The sequence below is a fragment of the Vespula pensylvanica genome, chromosome 3, assembly GCF_014466175.1.
Source record: "Vespula pensylvanica isolate Volc-1 chromosome 3, ASM1446617v1, whole genome shotgun sequence".
Taxonomy (NCBI): Eukaryota; Metazoa; Arthropoda; class Insecta; order Hymenoptera; family Vespidae; genus Vespula; species Vespula pensylvanica.
In genome coordinates this window covers 7,519,203-7,547,132 of record NC_057687.1, presented here as the reverse complement: position 1 = coordinate 7,547,132, position 27,930 = coordinate 7,519,203, and the positions used below count along the sequence as shown (strand labels likewise).

At 35.8% G+C, this 27,930-nt stretch overlaps 1 protein-coding gene and 1 long non-coding RNA gene across 13 annotated transcripts; one reads left to right on the top strand and one right to left on the bottom strand.

Annotated features, from left to right (window-relative positions):
* The first annotated feature begins 114 nt into the window (after positions 1–114).
* On the top strand, positions 115–26,809 carry LOC122627709 (histone-lysine N-methyltransferase 2C-like). Of its 11 annotated transcripts, none has more exons than XM_043809054.1 (35): positions 115–362; positions 1,695–1,879; positions 1,973–2,150; positions 2,250–2,423; positions 2,526–2,750; positions 2,826–3,069; positions 3,195–3,312; positions 3,427–4,352; positions 4,492–6,229; positions 6,348–6,509; positions 6,594–6,720; positions 6,841–7,055; positions 7,139–7,263; positions 8,105–8,863; positions 10,844–10,979; positions 11,054–11,157; positions 11,249–11,924; positions 12,014–12,193; positions 12,276–12,482; positions 12,589–12,870; positions 12,957–13,502; positions 13,600–13,775; positions 14,405–14,557; positions 15,472–15,841; positions 15,916–16,103; positions 16,180–22,726; positions 22,815–23,255; positions 23,326–23,599; positions 23,687–23,913; positions 23,995–24,257; positions 24,332–24,709; positions 24,795–25,145; positions 25,228–26,193; positions 26,305–26,487; positions 26,576–26,809. In XM_043809054.1, exons 2-35 carry the CDS (start codon positions 1,729–1,731, stop codon positions 26,666–26,668), a joined length of 17,883 nt encoding a protein of 5,960 aa, XP_043664989.1. In that variant the 5' UTR covers positions 115–362; positions 1,695–1,728; the 3' UTR covers positions 26,669–26,809. The 11 variants fall into 11 exon arrangements, with proteins under 11 accessions (XP_043664989.1, XP_043664995.1, XP_043664992.1 ...); XM_043809060.1 differs by lacking the exon at positions 115–362 and adding an exon at positions 600–735 and having other exon boundaries at positions 8,105–8,347; XM_043809057.1 differs by lacking the exon at positions 115–362 and adding an exon at positions 600–735 and having other exon boundaries at positions 11,123–11,157.
* LOC122627716 lies at positions 14,473–27,930 on the bottom strand. 2 transcript variants are annotated; one of them, XR_006326922.1, is made up of 4 exons: positions 27,566–27,930; positions 24,315–24,464; positions 24,145–24,237; positions 14,473–14,611 (listed from the first exon to the last, which is right to left on the bottom strand). It is a non-coding gene; the product is annotated as an uncharacterized LOC122627716 (long non-coding RNA). The 2 variants fall into 2 exon arrangements; XR_006326923.1 differs by lacking the exon at positions 14,473–14,611 and adding an exon at positions 23,959–24,000.

Genomic DNA, 27,930 nt, shown 5'->3' with positions numbered 1-27,930 from the left:
TCTCTACTAATATATATATATATATATATATATATATATATATAAACACACTTCTGTATACATACAACACATACACACACATATACGTATATATACTGTGCTCTCGAGTTTCTACCGTCCAGAGGACGCCATTATACACGTGTTATAACGGGTGGACAGTCTGATTCCGTTAGCACATCCGGACTCCGTGACTTTAGCCCTTCGAACCGTCGTGTACTCTTCCGTTCGAGCAGCTTGTGACATTTTTTTCTGTTGCTACAAGATGTTTACTTGCATTGACCGTGCGTATTTTGATGAAGATCCGGACAATTCCACGTGTAAAATCGCCATGAATCTGAGAAGGAGGCAACAGTAACTGGAAGGTACGTGAGGCTAGTACAGAGGACGGGCGTCCTCCGTGGTGTGTTTATAGCCTGCAAACCCTGACATAGCAATGGCGTACTGTCGCTGTTAAGGCCGTGCCAACAAAATCCTCCTCGGCTTTCCTCCTTACGAGGAAATCAAACGAAGATTTATATATCATCTCGGATCGTTGGAAAACGTGCTACTTACCAGCACGAATTAGGACATCTTCTTCTTTTACCGAAGCATTTTGTGATAGTTTCCACGATGAGAAGTGTGATTTGCGCGGTGAAGTGTCTCGGTATTTCCCCAGTGGCGGAATGACCGCCGATCTCCGAGCGGCACGCCATCCTACCGCGGCCGAGCTCTAAATCGTAAAGGGGAACCGAGGATGTGAGTTAAGACGGAATCGCGCCTATTTTCTATTTTATCGTATTCTTCCTTCATTAAATTCGCGCCTCTCCTCTCTCTCTCTCTCTCTCTCTCTTTCTCTCTCTCCCTCTTTCTCTCTCTTTCTCTCTCTTTCTCTCTTTCTCTATATCTATCTATCTCTCTTTCTCTCTCTCTCTCTCTCTCTCTCTCTCTCTCTCTCTCTCTCTCTTTCTCTCTCTCTTCCTTTTTTTTTTCTTTCTTTCTTTCTCTTTAGTTTTCCTTTACGGTTTATCTGTAAATTTCTTTCTTTTTGTTTTTTTTTTTCATGAACAAATTATTATAAAAAATTTGAAAATCATTTACAACATGTAATATACAAGTGGATCGTTTGAAATAACGTTTTTATATATATACATCTGCTATTATACGACTCCGAATTTATCCCAATATATCGTTATTTATCGTGGAAATTAATTTCTATGAGATTTTACTTTTGCTCCAAGCAATGAGTCCGGGTTAATGGTTCTTGATTCTGTACGATCTAAGTTGTTTCGTTCGTCTTTTGTGTTAAATTTTTCTAAACTAATTTTATATCCAAGTATCTGTTTCTGTGATAATTATTAATAGAATTTAGAATCTGTGTGTGGATTTTCTAATGTCAAAATACAATAAAATATTCTATCGGAGCGAACAAAGAATTTCAAAGTAATTTTAATCTATCTATTTTTAACATGTATATATATACACATATATACATATACATATATATATGTACATATAAATTTCTGATATGATTTAAGTAATATACTATTTTATTGGATATATTTAGCTAGATAACATTGTGGTTATGATAATATTAAATTATAACTTTATACGGAATGTTCTACTTTCAAGATATATATTCTTATTTTCATTCTTAAAGCTAAACATCTAGTAATTTTTGGTAGAGTAATCATAGTTTTAATTCTTTAATTCTATAGGTACCCATAGCACTTTGACTCCTGTAAAGGTGTCATGGACGATGAAGAGCGCCTTGAAGGCGAGGAGGAAATGGAGCTGGATGATGCCTCTGATGGTGAAGATGAAGACGAAGAGACTACAGGAATTCCTGCTTCACCAGCAAATTCAGATCAATTGCTGGGTCCAGCTCCTTCCCTTGGTAACCGTTAGTATCCAAATAAAAAAAAAATATTGTTTCTATATATTGTATAATTGCTGTAGTCCATATATTTGTAAGAAACTGTACATTCCATTATAGTTACTCCTGAAGAAGCATTTCCTGACCCTTTGCGATACCAAAAGTTTCCACTGCCTGGTGGCAAGCCACTAAGTATAAGGCGTGGCCCAGGAAGACCAAGGAAAGAACGTCCATACGGTATCACCCGTGGTGGAGGTACTAGAAGATCTTTTGGTAGAGGTACAACAAGGGGTAAAGGGTAAATATTTTGCAAAAAAAAATATTGTTTTTCATTAAAAATAATATTTTCGTGTTTAGTCGATAGAGTGATTATTTTATAAAAAATTTTGCTTTTTAGGCTTGGGTATATGAGAGGTATGCCACGTAGGACAAAAAGTAAAGATGATGATACCCATTCCGAATCTCCAAGTCCTCTTCGTATCGGTGAAGACAGCACACCTGACGGGGAAGGATTGAATACAGAAAGATCTATGCCTGCTCCAGAGGAACCACCATACTTCCCAGAACAATGGTAATTTTACTTATACATTTGTTTTATATAAATTTCCATATATAATAATTAATCATAATAAATGAAAATTAATTGTTAACGCATAAACAATGATATTATTAGGCCAGGAAAAGTTTGTGCTCTATGCAATTTGAGTGAACGAAGTCAGTTGGGTCAAGGCGAATTACTAAGATTATCATGCCCTGAAGGTTTCACTCCTGAAAAAAATATAAATCGGGAAGAAACGACTGAACAACTCATGGATGTTTCTGCTGGTGATAAAAGTCCCCGTGCAGTAGGTCCAGGTGCTGTTACCTGTCGCAGGCAAAAGAGTTTGGCTAAGTGCAGGTATAATATTAATTTAAACAATATATTAATTTTTTTAAATGAACGCTTATTATTTCATATGCATGATATGTTTAGAAATACTAGTCTTACCAACTTTACGGAACCAGTAGAGGAATTAACTATAGTTGGATTTTTGGAAGAGCCAGAAATAGGAATATTATTTGAACAAACAGGGCATTATTATGTTCATCAGTCTTGCGCGATCTGGTCGAGTAACAACCAAGATCTCGCAACTGATCTCATCAGCCCTGCAATAGTGCAAGCTTCATCTCGGCGGTGTGCTTATTGTTCTCATTATGGAGCTGGAATTGCTTGTAAAGTACGTATTTTGTAATTTTATTAATTATTTACAAAGAAACAATGATATATATATATATATATGTATGTGTATGTGTGTGTGTGTGTGTATATATATATATATATATATTCGCTTCGATTCAACAGGTGGCATCGTGCAATCGTTATTTTCATTTACCATGTGCTGCAGCTTCAAGTTGTTTCCAAGATACAAAAACTTTATCACTTTTTTGTAGCCAACATTTGGGACAAGTTCCATTATTGTGTAAGTTTTTTTATTAATTAGATATATTGTAGTAAATATAGCCTAGATATATAAACCGTATATATTGTAGATTAACAGTAACAAATATTAAAGTTCTTTTATGTTTTGATTTAGTAAACGGTGATGTCACTTGTATGCAGTGTTTTGGAATGGGAGATGTTTCTAACTTAGTAATGTGCTCTATATGTGGACAACATTATCATGGTAGTTGTGTTGGTTTAGCACTTCTACCAGGAGTACGTGCTGGTTGGCAATGTGTAACCTGTCGTGTGTGTCAGGTTTGTCGTCAACCAGAAGATGTTTCGAAAGTAATGTTATGTGAGAGGTGCGATAAAGCGTATCATCCTGGTTGTTTACGACCTATCGTTACATCAATACCTAAATATGGTTGGAAGTGTAAATGCTGTAGAGTATGTACGGATTGTGGCTCGCGTACACCCGGCGCAGGATTATCATCGCGTTGGCATTCTCATTATACTGTTTGTGACTCGTGTTACCAACAAAGGAACAAGGGTTTTTCTTGTCCACTTTGCAGAAAAGCATATCGAGCAGCTGCATATAGAGAAATGGTACAGTGCAGTGCGTGTAAAAAATTTGTTCATGGTACCTGTGATCCAGAGGCTGACCCATTGACTTATCAGCATCGCAAGGAAGCCAAACCTGATTATGAATATGTTTGTCTTCATTGTAAAAATATGGCTATTGTAAAAAGAAAAGACAATGTTGATGATTATACAGGTGACTTTAGCCTCAGCGCATCGCAAGAGAGCTTGTATGGAGATGGAGATTCGTCCGAGGTCGATTATCAAGGAAGTTCGGAAGAGGCATTATATTCCATTGGTCTTGGAAAAGGAAAACCCTTCTGTGCGTCTAAAATTGCTAAAAAGAGATTAGGCCTAGGAGGAGCCATGATAGGTCGACCGAAAGGCGTGGGTAAACTGGGCTATCAAAAACGTCAGAAGATGAATGAATTTGGCAGAAAAAGAGGTCCCAAAGCCAAGATGAGAGGTATTTTTGGAGTACCAGGGGTAGGATTGCAGGTAAACAAACTTTTCTCTCTCTCTCTCTCTCTCTCTCTCTGTCTATCTGTGTGTTTCCATAAACAATAGAGTATATAAAAAAAAATATGTTTACATTCGTTATCATGTTAATTGTTTTCTTTTTCTTTTATAATTTCAGAGACCAAGTTCAGATTCTTTTTCGAAAGAAGATGAGCCAGGCGTAGAAAACAGATTAGTATTATGCTCTGCAAAAGATAAATTTGTATTAACTCAAGATATTTGCGTTATGTGTGGTGCGATAGGAACTGATCAGGAAGGATGTTTAATTGCTTGTGCACAATGTGGACAATGCTACCATCCTTACTGTGCTAATGTTAAAGTTACTAAGGTAATATTACAAAAAGGTTGGCGGTGCCTTGATTGTACAGTATGCGAAGGTTGCGGTGAAAGAAATGACGAAGGTCGCTTAATATTATGCGATGATTGTGATATCAGTTATCATATCTATTGTATGGATCCACCGTTAGATTACGTGCCTCATGGAACATGGAAATGTAAGTGGTGTGCACAGTGCCAAACATGTGGTTCAAATGATCCAGGATTTAACAGCAGCTGGCAAAAAAATTATACTCAATGTGGTCCATGCGCTTCTCATACTGCATGCATATCTTGTCAAGAAGCATATAACGAGGGCGATCTCATAATACAGTGCATTCAGTGTGAGAGATGGTTACATTGTGCATGCGATTCCATTAAATCGGAAGCAGATGCAGAAAAATGTGCCGAGGAAGGATATATTTGTATACTTTGTCGTCCGAGAGACATACTCCCGCCACATCTTTTGTGTAACCAATCTAAGCTCCAACCAAACAAATATTCTCGTTCGCCACCTCCAACTGTGCGAAGCCCTGAATTATACAAACCGTCTTCTCAACAGTATTTAGTAGATGGTGTATATTTATCCGAGGCTGGTATGAATCACATTAAATCTTTAACATCGGAACATCAACAAACGAGGAAAAAAAGAAGAAAAATGCTTCCCCTGATAGATAAAGAGGCAGACATTATGGCCACGATAGAATCTGTTGTGGCTGGTGGTAGTTTAGACAATTCGTTAGAAGATAATGGAAAATTGGATCTAGTAGATGTTAAAGACGAACCTACTGAGGTACTTAAAGAAGGTATGGTATGGACGCCACGTGGAGATCAGCCGCCACCGGAAGGATTCAGTATTTATACGACTGAAAATGGCATACCAGTTTTAAGACGCAAACGCCAGCGTAACTTACAAAAGCTTGGCATTGGTGGATTCATTGTCAGAATAAGAGGTACTCGTAAGGATAAAGAGGAGGAAGGGGATCCAGAAAAAATAGCAGATTCAGTAATGGGAATGGCAGATGACAAACCACGTAGAAAACCACAGAGGCGAAAACCAAAGACAAAATTATCCGAATGTTTTCCACTCTATATGCAAGAAGCATTCTTTGGCAAAGACCTTATGGATACTACCAAAGATAAAGATCTTGAAAGTAGTAGCGAGTCCGATGGTGAACGCAACGTTTCTGCTAATGCAGATACTATTCAATTATCGCAAGATGAATTGAAGGCAATGGAACAAGTTAAAGCTAAGCAAGAAAAAGAGGAAGATAAATTGCCGGTAGAACAGCCAATAAAACGAGAAGAAATGATGGATGACGATGGCAGCGATACCGAAGCACTTGGTGATATATTACCAATTTCTGGTGACATACTTGATAGTGAACTTGTAAATACTATTATGAATGAACCAGATGAAGAATTAGCTAAAGCTAGCGAAGCTTTAGATGAATTAGATGATACGCAAGGTACTTCTAAGGATGAATTAACAGACATTCTTAGTCCACATTTTAATTTGGAATCAATGGTCAGAGATATTGGTACGTATCAGTTGTATGGATATATGTATGATTAAAATTTGTTGACATTTTGATAAAAATTAAATGAATAAATAAAGAAAAACAAAATGAAAAACTTAACGTTCATATGTTCGCACAGGTTTACCCAATATGGATAGTAAAGATATCGAAGAAATATTCAAAGGAGTTCTTACGGATGAATCGCAAGAATCGCAAGAATCATCGGTGTTTTCTGTTCAAGCTCAACCTCCACATCCATCATCTTCCACGACACCTCTTGTTTCACCTTCACCACATCCTGGTAAAAAAACACATTATTATCATTCAAATAATTTTAATAACAAATATAATTATTTACCAAACATTTATGTAATCATTTATAAAGGTATGCAAACAGCTTTACCTCTTGCAAGACCGCAAGTACCTGGTACATTACCTCCAGTTGGGCAATCAAATTTAAATTCTCCTATGAGTTTTCCACCACCATCCCCGTATCATTCGGAATATAGCAAGTACGTTAAATTTCATTTTTATCAAATTTACACGTTGAACTTAATTAATGAAATATGTACTTGATGAATACATTAACAAAATTTTTATTAAGTTAGCATTTGCAAATTATAATTTTACAGTAGTCCACAATTTAGTCCAGCATTCTCAGAACCACCGAGTCCTTGGGTAAATCCTGAAGACGAAGGAAGTGCTCCAGTGAGTGGTGCCGCGATATCTTACAACCAAAGAAGTAATCTTAAAATGGAGGCTGATGAAGCATTAGGTACTGGAGCAACAATATCTTCAGTACTTTATGCTAATATTAATCATCCAGAATGGAAAACGGAATATCCAGGTGATAGAAAAATTTATTCGGTTTGATATCTAAATATGTAATTCGTAAACAATATAATTATACGTTTGATATATAATTTTCAGCTTGGTCTGAAAGGTGTAAACAAATTTTAAAAAAGTGGCGTGCTCTACCTAACGAAAAGAAAGCTCCTTATCTAACTCAAGCACGAGATAACAGAGCAGCAATTCGTATGAAGAAAACGCAACAGGTAAGAATAATTTCTTGGATTCCTATCGCGCGGTGCAAAGTTAGAAAAGAGAGCGTGACATTTTCGTGAAACGTATCCGTTTTCATTTTAAATGGTGTTTTGTGCTAACATACAAATTACAACTAACAAGCTTATTCTTTACATCTCATCGCAAATACATATATTAATATATCGAGTATAATTACACTATGATAAACTTAGATACGTATGTATATATATATATATATATATATATATATATATATATATATATATATTAAATATTCAGCATATAGTAATATCTTAGTAATTGATATTTTTATTAAATATATATATATATACAATGAGATTAAATACAACAAGATGAGATGTTGTGCCTTGTTTCATAATACGACTTACTAACTTTGCAATAACTTTACATGGGTACATATTTGATATATTTTCTTTTATTGTTATTCTAAATGTAATTGTCTAATTCCATGTGCATTATCAAAGTGCAAGATCATAGAAATTTAATATATTAATTATCTAACAAAACATTATCTTTCTCTCTCTCTCTTTCTCTCTCTCTCTCTCTCTCTCTCTCTCTCTCTCTCTCTCTCTCTCTCTCTCTCTCTCTCTCTCTCTTTCTCTCTCTCTTTCTCTCGCCGATTCGGATAATCATTGAAATCGAGAATTTTCCCATATTATAGGAGTACTTACATTGTCTATAGATCCCGCTAATAGTTTCCCCAAAAGATTCCTGTCAACTACGCAGAGTTGAAATTTCTATTATTACCCTGTATGATGTGTCTTGGAAGTATATAAACCATGAGTACTGTAACGTAAAAGTGTGTGAACGTGGCACCCCTTGAACCGACAGATATCCAAGGAAATACCAAGCACGACCCCAGTCACTGCATCAAGCGCACCTACCATCATCACCAAACCTGTCACTGCTATGACATCAGCTCAAGTTTCTCCAGTAGTAGCTATGGCCTCCAACCAAAGGCAAATTGGACTTTTGACTTCAGTGAGCAGTGAAAAGCCGCAAGAAAAGAGTGGAATGTCCGTATCTGCAACAGGAGTGACGGTGCCAACAGCTAGCAGTAATCATCATGCGGAGGTGTGTGCGGTGCAGGGACCGCCGAAGCAGCTAACATCTATTTCCCCAAGTCCTTCGCCAACTTCCACAACCCCGTCTTCTTCACCCAGACCCAGTTCTGTCAATTCTATCAGTTCCATTAACAGCCTGGCGCACCAAGAGATTACGGGTGGCCAGGCTAGAGTAGCTCAGTCGCCAGCCACGCCTTGCACATCAGCAACTGCTTCTTCTTACTGCAACACGGGCGCCGGTGAAGGGCAGCATCAAACGTCACCATCCCAACAACGTCCTACACCTTCTCATATTACGATCAGTACCAGTACTGTCTCTAACAGTCTGGCTATTCCTCAGGCATCCCCCACTGCTAACGTGATGGTGGGGGCAGCTCCTGCCCGCCAATTATCCTCGGTAGACCACCAGATTAGAGTGCTCACCCCATCTGAAATCATGCGCACCCTCCCCTCCTTGAGCCAGGAGCACTACGATCCGCCACCCACTGCAATTATTCACACTGTACCTGTACAGACCCCGGCTATGGTGAGCCACCTATTCTGTGCCTCTAGTGTCTTGCCTTGTGCCACGTATCTGATCGAGACTTAGTGTTCTTTATTTTTTTATTTTTTTTCTTTATTTTTTTATTTATTTATTTATTTTTTTTTTTTTACCTTTTTTTTTTTCTTCATATATACATACATTTATTTGACTTTTTTTAATCTTTTTTTTTTCTATTTTTTTTTTTTTTCTTTTCTCTTTTTCATTTTTTTGTTTTTTGTTTTTTCGTTTTGTTGTCCTTTTAGAGCAAAGATATAAAGAACAATCATGCAGATTTATTTTGCAATACAATTGTACGTTCGTTGATATATAAGTGTACATACCATAGCCCTGAAATATGATATTTAATATGGACGTTGATGTAATCTTTAATTACATAAACACCGAAATATTTCAGGACATTGGTCACGTTCGAATAGGATCACTTTGATGTTGCATTATTATAGTTCTTGATATGAGATTCAATTTTTTCGTCGTTTAGTTGGAATGAACAAAACTTCGATATTTCATGTGCAAACGATCTGTTTCTTTTGTATGGCCATGATATTACCCACGATAATTGTAAGTTGGAATATTTCATACCTTTTTTTATTTTTCTTTTTATTTTTTTTTTTATTTTATTTTATTTTATTTTATTTTATTTATTTTTTTTTTTTATATATATAATTTTTTTAATATTATATATCTCTCAAATCATTTGGCATGTTAAAGGCATCCATTTACGTTTCTTTTTCTTCCCTTTTCCTTAATATCATATCGAATCCTTTTTTACTATGTATTCCACAAAAAAAAAAACAACACCCATTATGACCCTCATTATGTAGTAAAACGTTAAGCTTTTTACGAACATCGTTAAAAGTGTTTAGTAGATATACGTTGTGATATGTTGTAGAATTGTTTGTTCGTACAATATTTACACGTTTATTATACTAATTGTTTTTACTACCTACACTTTCAGATATTTTTATCAATTATTTTTATTGAACTTTTTTTTTTTTTTGCATTATATCAGAATTTTTCTCCTTTTTTTTCATTCTTTTTTTTTTTTTTTTTTTTTTTTACAATAACTAGTCACGAAGGAAAATATTTAAGTAAAGGATATCATTAATATATATTCGTAGTTTATATAGGTTGATATATTGCATTTTTTAAATTATTTGGGAAGTCTACTTACATTAATAAAAATAATTTCTGATCTCAAAAAATTTAATATCTTAAAAAAAAAAAAAAATACAATAGATGTTCCAATAGATATTTCATTGCTTTAGTTTAATATTGTTTTCAATTATAAATGATTAACATTTATTTAACATATGTAATTTTATATTTTATAAATTTATTATAGCTGTAAACTCATTCTGTATTATGCTTACTTTATTTATTGAAAATTTTTTCTTTTATTAATCTTTATAATTTTTGTGCATGAGTAATATTTATAAAAAATCTGTGATGATGAGAAAGTTCGTGATTGTTTTATTTTAACATAATGAACTTTCAATATAAATGGAGTATGAAAATATTTTTTTTAGATGGTGGCTGGTTGTTCCTAATAAGTTGCACATGTGGAAATAAGGTCTTGTTGATAAATTTAATTTTAGTATCATGCCAGTATGTTTTTGTGAATGTTGTAATAAAACATTTTGGCTGATTGTCATTAATGCCTTGTATTTTATATTGCTCCAGAAATGATTTGGTTAATAGGTCATTATATCCTAAAAATAATACTATTACATTTTTAATTAATAATTCCATATAAATAACAATTAATATTATATATTATTCTTTCATAAATCGAAATTCATTCAATTCTATTTATACATTTTTTTCTTTTCTTTTTTTTCTTTGTTTCTTTTTCTTTTTTCTTTTTTTTTTTTTTTTTTTCTTTTTTTTTGTACTCATCCAAGAAGGATATAATGATCTTTTTCTATATATTTATCATGTTTTTAACAAATTATTTTTTAACAGGAACAAGAAAGACTTTCCAACAGAGACCGTTCTAGTAGAGAAGCAGAACAGGAACGTCAGTGGAAACAACTGCAAGCTCTACGTCAGCAACAAGCACAGATTCAACAACAAGTAATTCAAGAACAACGTGTACATGGTATGTATAATTACATTGTACATTGATCTAATATATTATATTTATATTATCATGTTTACAAATTTCTACAACAGCTATAGCCAGAGTGCATAGACAAATAAACGAAGATAACACATCACAATTAAATACTGATAATCCAACAGGATTAACAACACAACTTCAAGTTTCAACATCACAGGTATGTTCAAATTTATATATATATCTGAACACATTAATATTCATAATCTTTATCAATATTTTTATATATAATTTTTATATAAATCTTTTAGGAGGGAAATCATTTAGGACCACTTGCATCCCCATCCCCCGGATCACGTGGTACCTTTGCAACACCTCCAGTTAAAGTAACAAGAGGGGTAGCTCCACCAAGTCCTCATCAAGGTATACCGCCTCGTGCTCAACCTTGTGCAACGGTTACACGTCCAGTTGGAACCGTGGTCAGGCCAGGCATGCCAAACAATTTCACACAACCACCTTCTCCATTCTCACCTCAAGCTCCTCAATCTCCCCATGATTTTCCTCAGTCTCCTGCATCCTCTCAGTCTCAAGATCATTTTCAACGCTTCGACACAAACGAAGCTTTCTCTCAGGCTTCCCAAACACCTAGGTCACAAATATCTGGTACACCTTCATATTCTACATCACCAAGAAATGAAGTGTTCTCACAACCACCAGGTACACCAAGACCAATGTTTAATCCACCCACACCACGACCCACTACTCATGTATATGCTCCATCTCGTACTCCTGATCCCTATAGTAATCAACCACCAACACCATCACCTGTTCCAAATTACCCCTCACCAAGATCAGAATCTCGGCAAGAATCGCAACAGCAAGAAGTATTCAATCAACAGCCAGAAGTTAACAGGCAATTGCGCGATCTTCTCCAAAGGCAACAATTTAATAAGAAAATTGAATCTGTTAATGCTTCTTGGAATCCAGGTAGATTATCGTACTGCGGAATAATTAAATACCCTTTATTATGGATCTTCAATAAGATTTTAATCATCTTTTATATGCTTGTTTTAAAGATGGACAAAATAATTCTGATGGAAATCAGGGACAATTTGAAACAGGTCATGTGCAGCTTCCGCAACATTCTCAATCCAATAACAATACTGGAGAAGGTACATTTAGGCATCCACTTCCACCAAGTGTCGTAAGACCACGGATGCCACTTCAACCAAATGTTTTAATAAGGAATTCAATAGGTATGATTCAAGTGTTGTTGAAAACAACAATTTAATTTAATTGCGATGTAAATAATAAATATCATTAATTACGTGTGTTTAGGAATAACTTCGAGACATCCTGTAAACATGGATGCGAGACTTCAAGCTATTGATTCACGCGCTAGAATGTTATTACAGCGACCACAGGTTAATGCAAGTATTCCACAACAGCATTTTCAAGGTACGCAACCTTTACAAACTCGGATGCCAACCGCTAGAAATACACTTCCAGAATCTTATGACGTACTACAGCAACAAAGATTTCCAGGTATTCTATAATTCATATTATATTTTCTATTTTATACACGAAGAGAAAAAATAATAATTCTTTTTTTATTTATTTATTTATTTTTTTTTTATTTTTTAATACTAAGAACCAAGTCAAGGACAAGCTCTTGGACAGCGTATGGTACGACCAGGTCAAGATAATTTAACTCAAGGAATGCGTATGCTAGGAACGCAAGGATTGGTTAGACCAACTCTTATGCAATCGACTGTTAATGAAACTACTAGCACTCCGGAAGCGTCAGAAATTCCATACAATGTAACTGCCGAACTTGAGAAATTAGAACAAGAGGAAGGAGCACCAATGGTCGAGGTCGAGGGCGTGAGTGCAATATTAGGTGATTTAGGTGACGACGATGATGAACTCCTTGGTAAGTAGAATATTCTGCCTGAATATACAAATTTGTTCGACTTTATAAAATATCTGTATGTAATGTTTGTAATTCGTTCTTCACAGCTGAAATGGGTGCAGATTTTAATATTTTGGAATATGCAGATCCCGAATTAAATAATATAACTGGAGGTGATAAAACTAATATTCTCGACTTAGAATTGGAACAAGTTGAGGTAGAAACGAAAGAAGAAAAGCAAAAGAAGGAGTCTAAAGAAGAAGAGCACAAATCGGAAGATTTAGCTGGAACAGGTAGAGTACTCACTGGTATCAGCGAAAAATGTACAGTGAGCACTGTACAAACATCGACTGATACAACTACTGTACCGACACAAGTACAAGCAATGACATCTTTAAGTGCAACTCCACAAGCACCTCAACAACAATCGGCAATTTTACCACAATCGCATCCTCAAGCTGTTGTTGTACAACAACAAATGCATCAGCATGTACAACAAGCAGCGGCAATGGGACGACCTATGCCTCCAGGAACTCGAATATTATCTCCTGATGGAGCTGTTGGTGTCGTTACATCGACCAATACAGTTACCGTCAGCTATCCTTCCACATTTCCTGGACATCCTCAAAGAGTACCACAAACACATATACAAGGTAATATATGATCCAATTTTGTACTCGTACACAATTGATTTGATTTTTATCCTTGACTTGTATATATTTAAAAAAAAAATTATTAAATTATATATAGTTGCTCAACAACAACGTCTTGGTATGAGGGTTGCTGGAGTCCAAAATGTGGCTGGTCGCGTAGTAACAGTGAACCATATGATCGGACCACGTTTGCCACTTGCACCTCCACCACCGCCGCCCCCTCCACCACCACCGTACCCTGGACCACCACCACCATACCCTGGTCCTATACAGGTTTGTATAGATAACATATTTCTTATGTTTCCTAATTTCTGCATCGCTTTCATATCCAGTATCTAATTACATTTAACACCCTTCTAACCGCAAAATAAAAAAGAACTTGATCTCATGCAAATTCATGATATATTTGGTATTAACGTATTCTTTTTTTATTTTTCTTTGTTTCTTTTTCTGTTTCTTTTTCTTTTTTTTTTTTTTTCTTTTTTTTTTGTTCTCTAATCTTTATTTTTTATTTATTTATTCTTTTCCTTTTTTCGTAAATTTGTATTTTTTTAATTTTCCAAAACTTTTGTTTAATAAGTTTAATAAGTTTAGTACTATGCAGATTATTTCAAGACTTGGAAATGAAATAAACAGTTTTTATTAATTTAGAAGCTAACGAACGAAGACACAGATGAAATTTCGATATTAAATTGCCAGAATAAAGTCGATTGATTATGTCTTAAGATAAAACATGAGAAGGGGTTTAAGATACATTTGTTGTATTACGCATCAAAAAGAAATTGAAGTTTGCTGTCAACGTAGGTGTAGCCAAGCGATTTATTTAATCTAAAAGTATTGGCTGGTAAAATGGTGTTTTGGCCTGGGTGTTTGCAATGCATTTGGTGTTGGTGCATGTCTAGATGGGGCTGTGCCCAGGTGGGCGGGGCTTGACGCGGCCCCCAGTTCATATAGGGCACGCAGTGCCAGTGGCTGGTCCACCAATGGCCCCAGTGGTTCATTCTGGTGCGCCTGCAATGGCACCTCACCCTCATCGAAGACCCTTGCTTCTGCAGGTGAGCAAGACTTGAGGCATTTTTTGCACTCAGCACAAATAGTCAAAAAATCACCTGCAATAGTAAAGAGAATAATGAGGATGTATTACACAAGATGATTGCATATTGCACTATTTTCGTTAACATAAAAAAAAGAAAGAGAAAGAAAAAAATCAAATGTTTTAGTGATAATAATTTGTTTAATGAATTATTATATATATGATATTGTAGTGATAAATATTTTATTGAAATTAAATTTTAGAGATGATCAATATGAGTTGCCATTCCAAAAGTTTTTCATATATACATGTGTTACATTAAAAAAAAAAAAAAACAATGTTATTATTTTTTCATTTAACGATATATTTTTACGCTTGGAAAATCTTATTACTAGTTATTTTTAATGTTAAGACTGTGCAATGTATTTTGTGTATGCATGAACTTTAAATGGATTACTTTAATCTTTTTTGTAAAAGGTTTATAGTTCATACGAAATATATTTATTAAGTATTTTTGTTTTTACATTAAAAAATTATAACTAGCTTTCTTCTACGTTTTATTGCCTTTTAAATCATTCGAATATAATAAATATAATTTTCACAAATGCTTATATATATATATATATAATTGATTAGTACTATTTTCGCATGTCCATGTTTTATTCCGAATTACATACTTAAATGCTATGTAATGTTATATAGCTATATCATAGTTTATTAGAAATGCATTGCATAATAAATATAAAAAGAAAAATTTAAGCTAGATAAAAAAAAAATTGTCTCTGTTGATCTTATTGTTGTTTTCACATTGTTTTTCTCTTTTTCCCCAATTTTTCTTTTTCTTTTCTTGTTTGTCTCAATTGAATATCCAAAAAAAGGCATTTGCTAATGTGAAATTATTCTATACAAATAGAAAGTGACCTTAACTGTTAGCAGTCATGTTCACAGGAGCAACCGTTGCTATTAGAGGATCTTCTGGAACAAGAGAAACGAGAGCAAGAAAAGCAACAACAACAACAACAGCAGCAACAACAACAACAAGTTGACAATACAACTCCTAGTGGAACTCTTTTAAGTGATAGTGATTTCGAGAGACTGAGAGCAGACGTTTTAGGCTCTGCTCCGTTAGCATCCCCTCCTCAAGGAATGGTACCAGTGCCTGGTGGAATTCCTGTTATTAGACCACCATGTACACCAAGACCACCATCTGCACCAGGAAAAAATTGGCCGCAAGCAGTTCCAGACGCGGCAAAGCTTGCAGTTCAAGTACCCAGACAACCAATCGCAACGCAAACACCACCTGAACGTCAGTACCACATAAATTATTAATAATTTTATTCGTTATATAAAATTTTTTGTTCTTTTTTTTTTTCATTACAGCAAGAGTAGCTACATTCAATATACCTCAAATACCAGCACCACCGACTCCACCAGAAAACATAGTAAACGAACAAGATCGTCAAATGCAACTCCAATACGAACAGTGGTTAAATCACCAACATCAAGTATTAACACAACAATTAAAATATTATGAAACGGAAGTTCAAAAGCTGCGCAAAGTAAGAAAAGTAAGCATAGTAAATCTTAGTAATATTCTATGTATAAATAATACTACGTCTTCTTAACATCTTGTATTTCACGCAGTCTCTTAATAGCAAACAACGACAACTTCGGAAATCAGGAAATGAATTAACCGAAAACGATGCTGCCGAACTTCAAAGAATTTCGAGTGAGCAAGCAATATTGCAGAAACATTTAGATGCTAGCCGAAAGCAAACGAGACAACATGGAATGTTAATACAAGAATATAATACTAAACAACAACAAAAACAATCCCAACCGCAGAACAGTGAACCTTGTTCACCGCTGATGTCTCCTTCCCAACATTCACCGATGCATAGTCCAGCTGCACTTGTTTCTCAAAGTCCAGGCCCTGGAAGTGTTTCTGCAAATATGATACAACATTCACCAGCTACGCCGATCATACAACATAGTCCTAATCCACCATTGTTGCAACACAGTCCAGGTAATCCACAAACAGCAAATCCAGGAACGATGTCTCCTCATAATATGCAACAATCTCCAAGGATAGGGACGCCTCATTCGCAAGGCGAAGAGAGTCCTTTCAGTCCAGGTGCTATGTCGTCACCAGGAATCTGTGGCCCATCAGCTACTAGAATGACTTCGCCGCAACATCGCGCGGTAATAACAGGACGACATGCTACGAGTCCAGGTTCTTTTACAACGGAAGCACGAAACACCCAACAAATTATTGGAGATCAAGGAGTTAGAGTTCATGCACTTTCTCAAAGATTCGTTCGTCCGCCGGTAATAGGAGAACCTGGACAAAGACCAAGAATGCAATTACAAGGAGGAATAGTGTATGGTCAACGTTCTCCACTTGGAAGTCCTCAACCCAATCAACAATCATTGATGACTCAACAACAGCATCAACAAATGTTACAACGACAGCAAATTATGCAGCAACAGCAGCAACAACAACAACAACAACAACAGCAGCAGCAACACGATACAAATAACGTTACTCAAGACGGGCAAAATACTATAAGTCAACGTACTTTACAAATGGCACAACAAAGGCAACAAATATTGCAGCAACAACAAAGGCAACAACAATTTCTACAAATGCAACAACAACAACAACAACAACAACAACAACAACATGGAGCTACGATGCAAAAACCTCCAAATTCTCCTATGGTATCTCAGCCTGCAAATTCACCAAGTCCACAGCTCCATCAACAAATATCGCAAAATTATGGACAACCACCGAGCTCACCAATGCCACGTAGTCCTATGGTACAACAAACGATGGGTTCACCTATGCTTCAACAACAATTAAGTCAGACTTCTCAACCACCGAGTCCAATGAATACAAGAATGCATACGCATCCCCCCACTTCTCCAATGGTTTCTCAATGTCAACCACCTAGCCCCATGGCTCGTAATCATCCGTCAACGTCACCAATGTTACAACATCAGCTTAATAATTCACATCATCCACCACCATCACAAACACCAAATTCTCCAATGCCACGTAGTCCAATGGTTGGTGGTTCTCCAATGCAAATGCAAAGACGACAATCTACTGGCAATAGTCCAGCGATGCCCGATAGACCACAAAGTGTTGAAAATCCGGGAACGCCAAGAACACCACATACTCCTCATACACCACATGCAGTTTATGCCCCTCAAAATTCAGGTAACGCAGTAATATCGAATGATCAACAACAACAACAGCAGCAGCAGCAACAACAACAACAACAACAACTTTCTCAACATCAGCATCAACAACCAGTATCACAGCCGGAACAAACATCTGTAGATCATACAAATAGAGGAGGTGGAAATCCACACAATCCAATAAATCCATTACCATTCATACCTAACTTTGGAAGATATGGATTTTTTAAGCTTGGTCTAAGAGGTGGTTCCCCAATGTGGTCAACAAAAGCAGAATCTAGTAAGGGTAAAACTGCAGAGTCTCATCTGTTGAATATGGATGAAAAACCTAATACATCAGTTGTACATAGAAAAACAGGTATACCACCGTCAAAAATTAATTCTTTAGTTTGCGCGGATTATAATGATTTCGACGATGATTCTCATACGCCACCTCAAACGCCTCCAACATCTACAGAATCAAAACAGACGTCTTCGTTACCTGATAATGGTCCATTACAGTTAGGAAGCCCAAGTGATAAACTTGAACCTATACCTGATACTACTGATTACGACGATGATAAGACGATAGTTAACACCGAGGTAACATTAAGTTCAACGGCCCAACGAGATAATGACGACATTACTGTCATAGAACAATTTGGAGATACAGAGTTAGTAGATGTTATATCAGGTACACTTGACGGAGACATGCAAGAAGAATATGTGCTTTTTGAGCCTGGGATGGTTGTAGATTTATCTGCTGATAGTAACGACTCTCTCTGTCATGCACTTGTTAATGATGGTAGTCAAGGACATGACTTGGTACAAATTTTGGAAATTGAAAATCCGGAATCTCAAACTGATGAACCTATATTAAGCGATGAAGATCTTGTGCCTTCGCATACAAGAAATAAAAAAGGCTTAAGACTGGATATCGTAAGAACGCTTCAGTCTGGAAAAAGGTTGTTGGCAGTAACAGATACACCAGAGTCACCTGATCAAGACGAATTACGTGTAGACCCATCACCTGGACCATATATGGATCATTCACCGGATCAAGATCTTATGGTATCTTTGGATAGTGAATCAGAAGTTGTTATTATTGATCCTAGTACGAAATCACCTGAAGATAATTTCTCTAAAGAATCTTGCGAGGAAGAAAACGATAAAATAGATACTACAAACAATTTAGATGTACCTAAAGAAAATATTATAAAGGAATCTTCAAATGAGGATCAATCAGAATCTCAAAAAGAAACTAAACAAACAAAAAGCCCAACGGCATTTACGTTTCCAGAAAGTGTATCGTACAGTCAAATTCCGCCTTCCAGTTTACAACAGACAAATATTGGCTTACCTGTTAGCTGTTTATCTACAATTATGTTTACAACGACTAGTACGACAACCGAAACAAATGCCATAACAGTATCGTCAACGATATTAACATCGGATACAACTGCTAAATCATCTGCAACATTTCCGACTGTATGCGTGACAAAGGAACAAGTAACAAGTGCGCCAAATTCTCAAAGACAAACTACTTTATCGTCAAATATGGCAAGTATTGTAGCAGATGCTAAAATAGCAGCTAAACTTAGCCAAACGGTTTTAGAAAATATAGCAGTTACTTCGCAGCAAGCCACACCTGAAACTAAGACACTACCGAAAGTAACTTCATCCAATACAGAAACGTCAACAGCATATATTGTAACAACAGAAAAAGTATCAACGCCTAACACGCAGTTTGAATATACAAGTTTTGTACAGAATGTGAGCGTGAATACAACAGAAGCAACAAGTAATCCTACGAAATTAGTATTAAGTGTTCAGCCTACATCAGTTACTTTATCAACACCAAAAATGTCAATACCTGATCTACCTAAAAAAGATATTGTCGCAGTTACTTCAAAAGAGGATAAAAATGAATATACTGGGAATACTGGAAAAGAAAATAATGAAAGAGATGAAACGGATAATGCAGAAAAGAATCAAGAAAAAGATAATCTTGTTTCAAAAGTAGATACTAATTCAGCCGCAATTCCAGATACAATAGTATCGGATGATAAGAAAAATGATCCATTAAATACAACAGATGAATTAGAAAGTATGTTAGAAGCTATTCATAATCCTGCTGAAAATAATATGACTGGGAAGAAGAATGTACATCCGGATGAAAAATCAAATGTCTCCACATTGAAAAGAATGTCGCCTGTTGCTGATGATTTGTCTCTTGTAAATATTTTAGAAAATGACGCTGAACCAGCTGTTGAAAATGACAATAAACAAGATGGGACAGACACAGAAGTATCAAAAGTAGATAAAACTAAGGAGGTAGTAAAGCAAGCTATTAGCGAAACAAGCAACGCGGATACCGGCACGAATCAAATTATAAGCGATATCAATCAAGAAGAACATAAAGAGAATAAGGACAATGTATCTTGTACAGAAATAGAATCTAACAAACCATATTTACAGCATTGTCTGAACGAAGAAAGAAATTTAATGGAAGAGTCATCAGATGATATATTAGATATGCTTCACAATATAATATCTTCTAAACCAGAGATGGCAAATACCGATATTCTTCATGAAGATAGATCTAGAAAATCGAGTCTTATATATCAGTTACCAACACCATTGGATACATTGCCTCTTAATATTTTACAAGACTCATTGATGGACTTGGAGCAAGAAAATTTGGAAAATGAACATCTTCTATCTTCGGAAAATAAAATGTCGCCTAAACCTCAAAAAACAAGTCCATCGCCTACAGGATCTATACCTAAGAAAAGTCCACCGCATCACACTGTCCCATTAGTCGTGAGCACGGTAGCTCAATTACAAAAATCTACAACTACGGTACCTCATCTTTCTCCTTTATCCAAGCCTACAGAGCTTACATCAAACGTGGCCAACGTATCGCATCAGTTGAGAACATTACTTTCTTCTTTACAAACAAATCATTCTCAAAACTGTACAACCAGTCAACAACCTACTATCGTTACTATGGTATCTTCGGTCGTTTCAGCGCCGAAAGTAGGAACGATCTTATCCACGAGTACATCTTCCTCGAATTCTGTTAATAATACGCAGCCTAATTCGAACCTTCGTTTGCAGACATGCATGACCTCGTCTCTTCATGCAAATACAAATAAAACAGATATTGAATGTACCACTACTACATACACTTCACAGGGTAAAGAAAGTACAAACTCTACAGTCAGCGTTATTTCAAGTCATTGTAAAGTAACAACTTCTGAACAATTTCTACGAGTAACTTCAAGTGGAATTCAATCCCAATCAACAAATTGTCTTACATCACAAACATCTTCTGTAATAACTCCTAGACAACCGACTAATACTGGTATATCTATTACCTCAAATGCAATGTTAAATGCTATGTTAGCTGGTACAAATTCAGCAAAGCCAACGATCGCTGGACACAGAGCAAATACTGTCCCTACGCAGGCCAGTAATTTATTAAGTTCAGTTATGCCACCATCGTCCGTACAAAGAACGCAAAATCTGCAAGCGATATTGCAAGTAAGCTCAAACAGTTCGTCGATACCTTCTCGCATTGCCGCTAATTCTACCTCGACGGCGATAAGTACATCTATGCAATGTGTAAGAACCATTGTACCACCTACAGTAACATCTAGTACAAGTAACGTTAGCGTCACTACCAGTATATTACAATCCACATTGTCTCAAACTTCAACACTCTTACAAGCTCAACATAGTTCTGGGCAATCTCAATATAAAACTGCAGGTCTCTTACCTATTGACAATAAAAATAATGAACTAGAGGGATTAAGTCAGAGTTCTGCTGGGAAGAAAGAACAAGATGAGACAAGTTCTAAAATGCAAACGAGTATTGACAAAACAGTTACGACAAGAAACGAATTAGAAATTGGTAAAGGTAGCTTAACAACAAACTCTCACAGAATGGAGGAATCTCAGAATGTATTGTTGAAACAATTATTGCAAAATACGGCATGTGCGACAACAACATTGCCAGTTAGTAGCTCGCAAGGACCAAGTCTGCCTTTAGTACCATCATTGGAAGCACAATTGGCAAGGCCAGTTCCACCTACTCCATCCTTCCTATTACCACCTATGCTAAATGAAACACCAACTACCAAATCTCCTGCTAATAAACAAGTTCTTACTAGGGAGACTTCGTTTCTGTCGCATTCGGTCACTCCTCTTAAAGTCCAAAGTCCACCGACGAAAGAAGAACCTCCGAAGCCGCCACCGCCGCCGCCACCACCACCCCCACCACCGTTAGCAACATCTACACCGACTCTCACGCAACAACGATCCGTTGATACAATGGTAAAGCAACAAACGACAAACCAGACATCAAAAACTGTGTCTACAACTACACAGGCAAATCAACAACCCACAGTTGCTCCAGCTGTGAAACAAGTAGCACCAGTGTCAGCAAAAAATTGCGAAGCGATGTCTTCTTTGCAACAGGATACTAATACTAGCCAAACTCAGATAAAAACATCGAATGATCCTGCTATCACAAATACTACTCAAGTTCAACAGCAACGTGCATCAACGCCTATGATAGTTTCGAGAATGGTTACACAAACGAAGCCCATAGCTACGACTGTACCTGCAAAAATTACGCAGGCTATATCACAAACTTCAAATAACGTTCACGTTACACAACAAGCCCCATCAGTTACACCCCCTCAGACTTTACAGTCTCAACCTCTATTGCCAGTAACTCAAAAATCTATAGCTACATCACAACAATCTACACATATTAGTTCAGTACAGCCATCAGTGCCTCATACAGTGCCCCATTCTATGGGTCATCAATCACAGATGTCACAGGGTGCAAATGCACAACATTCAGTGCCTTTAGTAGAAGTCAAAAAAGAGATTCTCGATGAAGTTCTGTCCAGTGGTACACCTACCCAGTTAACCGATACCAAAGACTTTCTTACTGCCAAAGAGGAGCTTATAGATGGATCTATGGATGATAAAACTGGTATATCATTTATATATATCATTAAAGAATTACTGATAACTTTCATTAATGAACAGGATATATCATAATGTACCTTACATATTTTTAGATCTCAAAAAGTTAAGAAGGCGTCAGTATCAGCAAAAACGTAAACAGAGTCAAGGCAAGGACGCAACAGCGGTACCTCAAAAGAAACGATGTAGAAAAGTATCGCGATTAGACGAAGATTATGACACGTTTATTGATAATTTTATGATTCAATTACGGCAACTTCAACCAATGGCAGTGTTGGAACCTCTATTAGGGAGAAATTATGGTGTTTGTCCTATTTTTGGTTCAGGAGAATTATTAAAAATCGTAAGCCAAAAAGATTATAATACCAGAACTGGAGATTTAATTGGTTCATATGGTTCTGCTAATATACCTGGTGTCTCCGATCATTATAATACTCAACCTTTTGGTGAATTAGAACCATTACCTCCTCAACAACCTATTTCTACACAGAGAGGATTTTACGACCAGGAATTTCCACCTCTTAAACTGGATGATTGTACGTATGATAGTAACAAACTAACAACTTTTAAGTTCTTCTTCTTATTTCATAAAAATTATTATTTCAGCTGATGAAAAGAAAGAAAATTCCTTGGTAACGAATCGTGATATTGATTCTCCTGATACGATAGTAAGTTCGTCATCCCCAGAATGCGTGATACCAGAGTTCATCCCTCGCTTCCCAGGATTAAGATTAATCGAAGAAGAGTCAGACGAAGAATCTGATTGGTTGAAACGAGTATCACCTGTTATACCTTTAATTTCTCCTATACCAATTAGACTTAAACCTACCTATATAAGAGATACAACCAAACAAGATAAAGAAAACTTAGGAATTCCAAGGTATATTCTGATTAGTATTAATAAATATTACGTTGTTATCTTTCTTTTTTTCTTTTTCGTTTTTTACCAAATCTACTTCTCGTACAGGCTTGGAAAATCTCCACCAACACCATTAAGGGAGAACGGAAATGTTACTGTTACCTTGACTTTGAACAGTCAGGCTGCAGATGATATAATGGGTGTACTTAAAGATTTGGCAAATATACTAAACATAGCTCCTCCAACTGGTTACCAGATAGTAGAACGTACCACTACTCCTCCTAGTCAAAAATTAGGACTTTACAGAACTAAAGGGAAAGATGGCAAAGAAGGAGGTAACTAAATTGTTTGATGATTTTATTTATCATAATTGATATCCTAAAAAAAAATAAACGTGTTCGATTTGTATGATGTAGTTGGACCTGTTGAGAAAAGAAATAAGCTAAACTTTTTATTTATAGCACCAATTGACATACAGAGTATTTTGAATGGTGCTGCCAAATTCTGTCGTCATTGTGATGTTGTGATATTAAATAGCTTAATAAGAAAAAAAGTGTCAGATTTACCATTTTTGAGTAAGGAAGAAGCAGAACCCGGTGACGAATTATGTTTTTGTTCAGCAGCATGTTACATGCAGTTTGCTCTAATGCACAGGACACCTACGAACACGCAAGAAAAAGTTAGTTAATAATTATATTCGAAGAAAAAATTTATCTTTCTAGTGCGTAAAATTTACCTGTTCTTTCGTTATAGGCTGCGACAATAGTAGATCATTTGTGTCAAAAGGTAGATCCCAAAGTAATAGATGATGATTTTAAGAAGATGCAAGAGAAAAAATTTTCACTTAAGCAATCTATCGATCACGTGGAAAGTATGGAAGTCGAGCCTGAAAGTAAATCGGATGTTAGAATCAAAATTGAGGAGGAATTCGAAATGCACGATAATAAGGAAGACTTATTGGAGGAAAAGCGACCAAAGAAGCATGCTGCCCTCGAGGAACCGACTAATGAAACGAGTGAACCACCTCCGCCTGCGAAAGTATGGAGAGGTTTAAAATATAAAACTTGGACTATGGGCGCGATACAACCTGCAACTAAATATAAAAAACCCACTGACAAGGAAATTACCGATGTATGCATATTTTGGCATCAGTACCGATACATTTGTCATTATTGTAAAACGATCAACACATAAGATGTTATAATTATATTCGTAGATGCTTTTCCGTATGGGTGTGACCGTGATACCTGCAAAAGCAGAAGACAGCCGCCGATGCATGTTTTGCCAAAGCCAAGGAGATGGTACTGCCGATGGACCAGCTCGATTACTTAATTTCGATGTTGACAAATGGGTGCATCTGAACTGTGCATTGTGGTCCGAGGACGTGTACGAGACGGTAAACGGTGCATTGATGAACTTGGACACTGCTTTACAACATAGCCTTGTACTAAATTGTATCGTTTGCGAGAAACCGGGGGCTACGGTGAAGTGTTTTAAAATGCGTTGTACGAACGTTTATCATCTTGGTTGTGCGGTCAAAGATGGTTGCGTATTTTATAAGAATAAAGTAAGTATATATCTTTTACGCGTGGTGGTGTGTATACCTCCTTAAACGTCAAACGCTAACTTTGTACTAATGATAATTTCAGAGCACTTACTGCTCGCAGCATGTACAGAAAAATGAGAAGGATAACGAATTGACAACCTTGTCCGTATTTAGAAGAGTTTATGTAAATCGTGACGAGAATAGACAAGTCGCAGCGGTGATGCATCACTCTGAGCATAATCATCTACTCAGAGTAGGAAGTTTAATTTTCTTAAGCGTCGGACAGTTACTTCCTCATCAACTCGCTAATTTCCACACGCCTAATTACATATATCCGGTCGGTTACAAAATCGTACGATTTTATTGGAGCATGAGAAGGCCCAACAAACGTTGCCGATACGTATGTTCTATCCACGACGTTTCAGGACGACCCGAGTTCAGGGTATTAGTACAGGAACCATTGCAAGAAGATGTCGAATTACGTGATGCTACGCCAAGAGCCGTTTGGAGTCGAATCCTCGAGCCTCTTGCTGAACTTCGTAGGTCGACACACAGTGTCCAATTATTTCCACGTTACGTTTCTGGCGAAGATCTTTTCGGGCTTACGGAACCAGCTGTAGTACGAGTTCTTGAAAGTTTACCTGGCATCGAAACCCTAACAGATTATAGATTCAAATATGGACGCAATCCTTTATTAGAATTACCTTTAGCTATTAACCCAACTGGCAGTGCAAGAACCGAAGCCCGATTACGAAATCAACTACCTTGGAAACGACCTCACACTCAACGAACTGGCTCTTCGGCTCGAGCTAATTTTGTACCGACTGCCACGGTAGCTGGTGAAGTTGCTTGTCCATATTCGAAACAGTTCGTACATTCGAAAAGTTCGCAGTATAAGAAGATGAAACAGGAGTGGCGAAATAACGTTTACTTAGCACGTTCCAAGATTCAAGGTCTTGGTTTGTACGCCGCGCGTGATCTTGAAAAACATACGATGGTCATCGAATATATAGGGGAAATTATACGAACTGAATTAGCTGAAACCAGAGAAAAGCAATACGAGGCTAGGGTAAGTAAAGTTTGATCTTCTTATATACACTCTTTTATCATTTTTCTTATTTTCGTATTACCTTCATTAATTGTATAAATATATTCTCCTTTCTTATTTTTTATATTTTAGAATCGTGGTATTTATATGTTCCGATTAGACGAGGAAAGGGTCGTTGATGCAACCTTATGCGGTGGACTTGCCCGATATATTAATCATTCTTGCAATCCCAATTGTGTCGCTGAAATTGTTGAAGTCGAGCGTGATCTCAGAATTATCATATTTGCAAAACGAAGAATCTCACGTGGTGAAGAGGTATTGGCTTCCTTTTCGATAACGTCATGACAAATCTTACAATTTGCTTGATATTATTTACTGAAATATATCTTCAATCCTTTCACAGCTGGCATACGATTATAAATTTGATATCGAAGATGACCAGCACAAGATAGCATGCGCATGTGGTGCGCCTAACTGCCGCAAGTGGATGAACTAAAAAAATCAGTCCACTGTTGTTATTGTTACTACGTTATTGGGTAGGTTTTACATGAAGAAAAAATTATATATGTATATGTATATATACACAAACACACACACATATATATATAAACAAAGCTGTTATGTGTATATATATATATATATATACACGCGCGTATGTATATATATATAATAAAACTATATATATATGTGTGTGTGTATGACATATATGATATATTGTATGTATACATATATATATGATAGACACATTATTTAATTTGTAAAGTGCCATTGCAGTTTGAGTAATTGAATCATAGTGAAGTTGGTGCTATGCCATCACAACATTCCTCCAAAGTTGTACAATATTAGTTTTATTCTATATAAACATAAATCATTGAACGCTTGTATATTACGGAAGAAAAAAAATTTTCTTAATGACACGACAAAACGTGGAGAAATAAATAATAATAATATTAATAATAATAATAATAATAATAATAATAAAATAATGAAATAATAATAATTGCAGTGTCGTGTATATGTATACAAAAGTTTGTATCTTTGTATGTTGAGTAATGTCAACGATAGTTGACCAATATTGTATTATAGATCGTTTATTAATTATTATTGCACCGTCTCTGTACATAAAGTAGAGATCCATGTTATTTTGAATCACCAGATGAATTATGTAAAGTAACAGTATATCTAATTTAGAATTATATACAATTATAACTATTTGATTATATAATAAATCCGTACAAAAAACCTTATATACACTTGTTTCTATTTCTGTTTTGTTTCTATTTTGTAATCTACACATTTATCTAATTAAATCATGCATTTTTTATCCATCATGCAAATATTCAAAATAGTTCATAACCTAAAAAGATTAAAAAATAAAATCTTGTATATTTACCTGTGTGAATCTTCCAAATGGTTTATATATTCTATTACGTTATACATACACAAATAACGTATGATAAATCAAATTTGAATTAGGTGCGAAAAGAGATTGATTATTTCTTGATATGGAACTTTATTCCAATGCTTCGTACACACAACGATATTCACAGCGAACTGTAGTGCATACACGTAAAATGTACAATACAATTCCTTTAAGAGCTTCGTTTGTATTGTTAGTATAAAAAAAAAAAAAAAAAAAAAAGAGAGAGAGAGAAAGAAAAAGAAAATCAACTTGAAAACAATATGTACAAAGGGGTATACATTTTTATAATACAAATGCCAAACAATTTATACAAAAAAAAAAAAAAAAAAAAAAAA

Coding starts and splice junctions, on each gene's coding strand:
- LOC122627709 (XM_043809054.1), top strand. CDS start 1,729: ATGGACGATGAAGAGCGCCTTGAAGGCGAGGAGGAAATGGAGCTGGAT. Junction 2,151..2,249: donor GGTACAACAAGGGGTAAAGG/GTAAATATTTTG, acceptor TTTGCTTTTTAG/GCTTGGGTATATGAGAGGTA. Junction 14,558..15,471: donor GAAGACCCTTGCTTCTGCAG/GTGAGCAAGACT, acceptor AACTGTTAGCAG/TCATGTTCACAGGAGCAACC.